At 47.4% G+C, this 8,134-nt stretch overlaps 1 protein-coding gene across 1 annotated transcript; it reads left to right on the forward strand.

Moving 5' to 3' along the window:
* Positions 1–8,134, forward strand: selenom (selenoprotein M). Its single transcript, XM_039772211.1, has 5 exons — positions 1–209; positions 3,104–3,139; positions 3,288–3,322; positions 6,017–6,095; positions 7,208–8,134. The coding sequence occupies exons 1-5, from the start codon at positions 99–101 to the stop codon at positions 7,499–7,501; spliced, it is 555 nt and encodes a 184-aa protein (XP_039628145.1). The 5' UTR covers positions 1–98; the 3' UTR covers positions 7,502–8,134.

The raw sequence follows: 8,134 nt of genomic DNA on the forward strand, positions 1-8,134 counted from the left end.
CTCCGATTTTTAGGCTTCCGCTCCCCAGACGGTCTGACGTGGCAGAAGCGGCTGCAGTGCCAGCGCGTGTGCCAATACCGAGTCCGTCAAAGCCCACGATGCAGCGGCGGCTTCTGCTCCTGCTGTGCGGTGCGGTGCTCCTCACCGGCCTCTCGGCGTACCAAGTGGACCCCGATAAGCTGAAGGACCTGGCGCGGGGAAAAGTCGAGGTGAGTGCCGCGCAGTGCTCCGTCGCCTGCGGCTTTTCATCAGTTTGAATGTCCCTCTGTCTCTGCAAGGCACATCAACCGCGAAAGGCGCTATATAAACCGTATATTAGAAACCAATGCGCAGGCGCGGACACGGCAGCTTTAGGCGGCGTTTGATCGATTACGTGGATTTGTAACAAAAATAGAAAATGGCCAACCTTAAATGGATGACGCGCTTTAAAATGCGACAAATTTTATGTGAGAAGCGCAAACGCGGCTCCTCGTTTCGCGGGGTCCCGAACGTCAGAGGCTAAAAGGCTGCGACTCCCGAACCCCCGGCTCCGTCGCTCGAGACGATTCCTTCATTTAAAAGCCACTTTCTGTGTTCAGTCTCGGCAGAGGACCGTCTTCTTCCTTAGTGTTACCCGTGTGGCATTTTATGTACGGGGCTTCTTTATGAAGGACCCTCAGTTTAGCCCTCTTTCTGTGCGCTGGCCGTCACTTTATGCGGGTCGCTCAGTACCCACTGGTACTCCATACTGGAACTTCCTCCTTCTGCCTTTTAGCACTGGGATGCGCACCGACGATTCGCCCTTCCACCGACCCACCTTAATAAAACAATCGGTGACTTCGCTGTTACAAGGATGAGGCACCCTAAAAAACGCGGAGCTGTAGTAGACCCCGCGAATCCCCCTCTCCTCAAATCCTGAAATTAGAGCCCCTTTCATGCCCCTAGACCTCAATCAAGCCCCAACCCCCGCTCTACAAATTACTTCTATACATCAGCATACCTTTAAGGTAGGGAGCACTGAAACCCCTAGCACCTCTGCTACAGGGTCATCTTTAGAATGCTTAGACTGGTGGTGCAGTTAGAAATGTTAAAGATTGGGCGGGGGTGGCATAGATCAGGAGGGGTCCCTTGGGGTTTCCAGCAGTGTGATTGTAGAGTGGGGGGAGCGGGGACATATTTGAGTTTTGAGCAGTGAGATCAAAGGTGGGGTGAAGGGGTCCTCCTTTGCATTTTGAGTGGTGAGATTGAAGGGGGGGGTCGATCCTCTTTTGCGTTCGGACAGTGCTGTCAAAGTGCAGCAGTCCTCTCATTTGCATGTAAAGCGTGTAGTAATAAAATATACTGCGTTTATCATTTTAACAGATGACGCATCGCAAACACTTGGGGTAATAAAATGCATTGCATCTGTCACTGCAAACACTTGGGGTAATAAAATGCATCGCATCTGTCGCTCCAACAGATGGCACATCACAAACACTTGGGAGTAATAATATGACAATTCATACGCCACTGTCCGGTTTCTACACACAAAGCAGGACAACACACTTAAAATGCATAATTAAAATGAAGACGTCTCATTACAGAATCACAAATGAACGACAACTGTGCAACTCAAAAAATTTGTTTATGAATTAAGTGACCGAGAGGCATTTGCCTGTTCTGCGGTTGTAACACTTCCATGAATCAAAGTCACGGGAATCGTCAAGACTGATTCTTACTGTCATGGAGCCGGGCTGGCAGCGAGCCCTGGGTTCAGATAATCAAGTGGTTTATTCCACACAACACCTCCAAAGAAGCACAAATCACAGGTTCTCTCACTCGCTCTCTCTTCTGACCACCGCACCTCCAGCTCAGTGTTGATCCACGTCCTCCCCGCTCAGACTCACGCGGGTAAAGGACTGCGGACCTTTTTATTAAGGACCCAGGAGGACTTCTGGTGCCAGGGCTACTGCCCAATGGAAGTACTTGTGGGTCATATGAAAGTCCCACTTATTAGGGAGCACATCTCCCTGCAGCACCCCCTTGCGGTACCCACAGATCCCAGCAGAGCTGAGTTGCCAGACTACACTTCCTAGCACGCCCCACTGGTTCTGTACTGTTCACGGATATCCAAGGCTGCCATCTAGCATTTTGGGGGAATAACACATACCCTGCAGCGTCTTCCAGTGGGTTGTCCGTCCATCCACTCCGGCCGTCACTTCGTGGTCTGGCTCCTTCCTCTGTCCTGGTCGGGACGCCCATCTGCCTGCTCGGAGCCTCCCGTCTGGGTAAGGAACCAACTCCTTTTCTGGTCGGGGTGCCAGTCCAACCCCTGTGGCATTTACACGACATAGCGACTTGTTTGAGAATCAAGTGAACGAGAATCGTCAGACTGATGCTGGGGTAGCGACTCCTCCGCCATTGAGGATTCGGGCCGTTCTTGCCTGTGCACTTTAAACATCTCCTGGCACAATGAAGGGCGCCGATGACATCATGCAGGACACACACATTTGTGCACTGTGACACTGGCACTGGTCCCATTGAGCTCCACTGGCGCGAGTTGCTGATGCTCATGAATTGATTCACCGAAAAGAGACGGACAAAAAAAAAACGAGATGTTTGCAATTCGCCGATCAGGCCTGTGCTTTTGGGATTTTTGGGACGCGGTTGCTTTTTGGAATTGTCTTTCGCAGACATTGCATACCACTGGTGCCGTTTCTGAAGTAGATCTTTTATTTTATGAACGTTGAGCACTTGTCCTTATATCAAGCCGTGGGGGTTTGATGGTAAATCTCTCAAGTGGTCTCGTTTGGGGGCTCTCAAGTGTCAGAGTGAGTTATTAGGCTCAGTAACCGACAGAAGAATCTTCTGTTTCTGCTTCCACAGGATTATTGCTACCGAGTTGCTAGCACTTTCCACAAGTGTGTGTGTCTTTTATTCTGATAATTAATTGTCCTCTGTTGAATTTCTCAAAATGGTCTTTGATGAATGCTCTCTCTGGACGCCATTTTGCGGCCCTCCGGTTCCTGCTACTCGTCCGGTGACGCACGGTGTCCCTGCTGATGTCCCGATGACTACGCCAAATAACACGACCGACTAAGTCAATTGTAATCCTTTTTTTTTTCTCTATTTTTTCCCCCTACAGACCTGTGGAGGATGACAACTGAACAGGCTCAGAGAGGTAACGGCTCTTACGATAATCGTCTCCTTTGGTTTCGTCCTGATGTGTGCTTATTTACGGCCCAGCAGCGACGCTTCCTCGTTCTTCGTATCGTTACTGTCATGTGGTATTCGGCTTTAGTCACATTTGTTACATTTCTCTTTTGCAGGTGAAGGCCTTCGTCACGCAGGACATCCCTTTCTAGTATCCTTTATTCAAAGAATTCGCAACTTCGTGTACTTCAGGGGTTTCAAAAACTGACTAACGGGCCACTGTAATAGACTTTAATATATGTCTTACTTCCTGGGGGGCTGTGTGTGGAGTATCCCGGCTGTAGCATTTATAAAATGGACTTCATGTGAGGTGTGCTTCTTAACGGTGTCCCGTTTTCACTCAAATAATAATGGCAGCTACCCAATGAATTAAATCTGGAGTCAGTAACAAAACAAAAAAAAAGACTCTTAAAAGTCGTAGGGGATGATCTCCCCATCGCCACAACTTTTCAGTTTTTACTTTGTACCCTGAATCTGAGAGTTTGACGTAAACCGGGATGATGTCAGCTCTACATTGGAGGATTTTATTCAGCTGATGGATAAAACTCCTTGCATTTGTACACACACAACACAACACAGAGCCACCAAGTAGAAGCAAATGAATTCTGTCACGTCTCCATTTGTAAACTGGTAGAATCAATCTGGACAGAACAAACTTGTTGCACGAGGAGAACATCGACATTTGCTCCCACACCTGGCACCTTTGTCCAAGGTGACTTGACAACACTTGAGGTAAGAGAAACGGAACCAATTGTGTTTGTCCAGTTGATAAACAGGCAGGTGAAGTCGTCACTTGGTGTCAGCCGTGGGATTTGAACGCACAACCACAGTCCAAAGCTTTAACTGTGCCACACTGAGGAGAACTAAAAATCGGTCCATTTGTACAAAGAAGTGCGAGTTACCCGCTCCTTCCATTTGAGGGCCACAGACCTACCCTAAGCAGTACGGGGTGCAGCCTAACCCTAACCCAAAAAGACTTGAGTTTTTAAGAGTATTTACAAAAAATAATCGATTGCAGGGGGGCATATGACTTTAAGTAAAGGATTATTTTCGGGATCAGTATGCCAAGACGTCCCTTTAGCCTGCTTTTCCCCTACCCATAAACCAAACCCTACAAAAAGTCATAGCCGAAAGTGTTCACATTGCGTTGTAATACAAAACTGAATCCCAGTGGGTTTAATCTGAAACTAATCAACAGAAAAAGACCCCTTATTATCAAAGTGAAGACCCATCTCTCTGCTAAATGGTCTGACAAAGTCCAGATCGATGGAAACTTTGTGTAACACTTTACTCGGACGGGATTCATTTTACGATAGGAGGCGGTGTAAAGTAATTTCTACCGGGGGACCTCTGGAAGTTCAGTCGCTCGTGTCGGGATCTTTCTTGTACAGACTGCGTGTTCACGTCTCGGTAAAGATTCCGGAGCCTTTCACCTTCCACAAAGAACGGACTCGAAGTTAAAGGAGTCCTGTGCGAATCGACACCTCAGTAGAATCCCGTTGACTCGATTGGGACTCAGATTGGAAAAGACTTTTGGTAATCATTATTGTACTCAGTGCCTGAAAGGTTGGTGCACTCCTGACCAACAGGGGGGGTTGTGTATCCCCCCACAGGAGGTCCATCAGCGTGCCGATATACAGTTTGTATAGAAAAACGAGTGGGTGTGAAGACGTCCCTTTTGGAGGTGTGACCAGAGTGTTGTGAACTGATAAACTAAAAGGAACTGGGAAACATGCACAGAGAGTAGAGCACTGCCAACTAGGTCACTGACATTACACCATCCTGTCCAAATACAACTTAAAAATTACAGAGGCACCCCAGTAATTATTACTTGACCCCAAATCCTGGTGTAAAGCAAATCCTGTCTGAGAAAGGTTTACGATGAGAGGTCTTTACTGTCACATACACTGAGAGAGCACGGGGAAAATCTTGTGCCACCGATACTTAGATGCTTAAATAAATACAGTAATTAATAAGAGTAGCAGAAGATAAATAAAGACATCCAGTAAGTGAGACAAGTAAAGTACATACAGTAAACCAGCCAGTGGGTACAGCACACAGGTTATTACTGGGGATTCACTGACCTTATGGCGTCTGTGGTGAGGCTTCCCAGAAGGCCCAAGTGAAAACAGAGGATGAGCTGGGTGGCTGTCATCGGACATGACGGATTCGGCCCCCCTCAGACGCCTGGGGGAGTAGATGGTGTGGGGCCGTGGATGATCAGCACCAATGATTTTAGACGCTGAACCAACAGTCTGATGCTGCCAACCCACACCGTGATGCATCCGGTCAGGGGTCTTCCAATAGTGCTGTGGTTCTGGTGACATGGCCTGTAGGCACAGGTGGTGGCGGATGAAGCCCATGAAGAGCCCTAAGTGGGGTGGACAGATGTCGCCGCTCATCGTCCATAGCGGACAGTCAGTATTATTAAACTTGAGGTGGTGTCCAGTGCGAGCACCCCTTCCATAGCACTAATGGTGCCCCTTTGTGTGTATGGAGCAGACTTTAAGTAGTGTGACCCCCCAATTCCCCCTTAGTGCACAGAGTGTGCTCTCTTTTACTTCCATAAAGGGTGTCTAGCGGGTAAAAGCGCCTACCTGGTATCAGAATTCGACAACAGCAGGGGGTTGTCTGTACTGTGCAACCTGTAGCACCCCTCAGATGATGGGGCCACCTAATGGAGTGACCGGCTTGGTCACCGGTGTCACATTCCTTTGTCCAGCATCCCAGTTCACTCCAATACACGATGACACCTTTTCAGAATGTCTTTTTTTTTTTTTTTTGCTTTCTTGTTTATGAATCTAAAACATGGCAGCAAGTTAATTTCTTGACCCATTTCATCAAGTCATAACCTGGTCATGAAGCACATTCCTGGCGCCGACCCCGAGCTGGTCCTAATCAGCCACTACTACGAAGAGCTCGATGTAAGTCTGCTTTCATTATCTTGGTCCAAGATATAAAGTGAAGAAAACCATTTGCTAAATGCTAAGAGAAAGTTGCCCTTGTTATGGTCTTACCTGAATGGTGAATTTCTTCATTTCTCGGTTTAAGCAAAAACCCTGCTGACAAGAAAATGACAACACGTTACATAAAAGCATCGGCCAAGATTCAGGCTTCCAGTCCTCCGTGGGCAACGGAGCCGTTCTGTTTGTACTGTTGATCTTTGGCCAGCTTTGATGTTTACAACCCAGTGAATAGTTGGAGAACAAAACGAGAAAATGTCCGCATTCTGGGCCATATCTGGAATGTGGAAACCTGTCAAATTAGACGATACATTCAGAAGAAGCGCTGCTCAGCCATCACTTGTATTTGTGACTTTAGGCTGCGTTCACGTGCTGTGGGACAATTTGGAGCTTTGGCTTGTGACTCTTCTGAACTACCTGCTTAAAGGAGTACCCTCCGGTCACATGGCAAATTTATAATTTTATAATTCATACATTATTTTATATAATAAATGACAGATTTAACATGCATTTTACTAGACAAAGCTTGACAACATAGCTAAAACGCATAATTAAAATAAGAAACATCACAGAATCATAAATGAATGAGAATCGCAGGACTCGTTTGATTCCATTCACAGACCAAATGAACATGGACCGCAGGACTCCTTCTCCGGTAATGAGTCAGTTCATGAGTCAAACAAACAAACAAATAAACAAACCAGATCCGCTGAGACTCAAAAAAAATACCGGAAATTTTATCCGTGAAAAACAGAGCCAACCAAACGTATTAAAAGTCGAATCGCTTTATTGCAAAAGTGGAATTTGTGCCGGTTTGGGTTACGTGGGGAATTCGGGTAGCTTCGTTTCTACAAATGATCCGACTTGTGGCTCCGAGGTCAGGTGGAGGTTTCAACTCGGAAACCGTTATCTGTCCAATAGCACGTGAACGCCGCAGTAGGCGGAGCTTCGGCTATTCACTGGTCTGCAGGCCCACACGTGTCAGTCATCTTGTAACTGTGGTCACATTCTTCCCTGTGATTGTGATGAACTGAACCAAACTTCACTTCCCCGTTCTCTTATTTTTTTTACAGCGGATCCCCTTGAGCGACATGACCCGCACGGAAATAAACGAGCTGCTTCAGTCACTCGGCTTCTACAAGAAGGAAAGCCCAGATGCTGCTGTCCCCGAAGAATTTCGTTTTGCCCCGGCCAAGGACAGCCCCTGGAGAAAACAGGACCCCGATCTGAACGGCACAACTGGCAGCCGGGATCCATCGAGTCCATCAAACGAGGAAACACCCGAACTCCGAGACAACACTGAGGATCCGGAATCACGGACCACTGAAGGGGATCCTGACCAAAACGCACAACATGCAGACTTGTAAAGCACAATGGTGAAGACGCCACCACTCACCCAGTGACGGACTGGTTAAGGGTTGGCTTCTTTAGGACCCTGAAATGGATTTCTAGTTAATTAGAGACCTGAAATTAGTGCAATACAAGTAAGCGTGGTGGTGGTGGGTGCGTCTGCTGATCGAGCGGTTCCTGCCTTGTGCCTGCTGTGGCTTGGGACATGTTCTAGAATTCTAAGATGGAGGACACCCGGGATACGTAATTTAAAACACTGTAACAAAAATGTGACAGGGATGGCGGCCATTTTGAGACGACGGTCACGATTCGCAGCAAAATAAGTTATTCTTAAAAAAACAAACTGTGGTTCTGCCAGGCTCTCCGATATTTACTTGAAATGTTTTCACATTAGACACACTGGAAAAGTGGCAGAACCAATCAGACCACCGGAGCTCCGCTCCACGGAGGAGGTTGTCACTCGATATCTTGGTTAACTACAGTCAAGGTTAGAGTTATCTGACTCAAAATCCTGCAATCTGATTGGCTGAACTGGTCTGCGGCTGGACTCATCTCGACAGCACACCCTTTTCAAATTATCGTCACAGAGATGCACGTATTTGTAAATATTGGGGCCACTGGGAGGCACCCCAGAGCCCTGAACACCCAGT

Source organism: Polypterus senegalus, chromosome 12, assembly GCF_016835505.1.
Source record: "Polypterus senegalus isolate Bchr_013 chromosome 12, ASM1683550v1, whole genome shotgun sequence".
NCBI lineage: Eukaryota > Metazoa > Chordata > Cladistia > Polypteriformes > Polypteridae > Polypterus > Polypterus senegalus.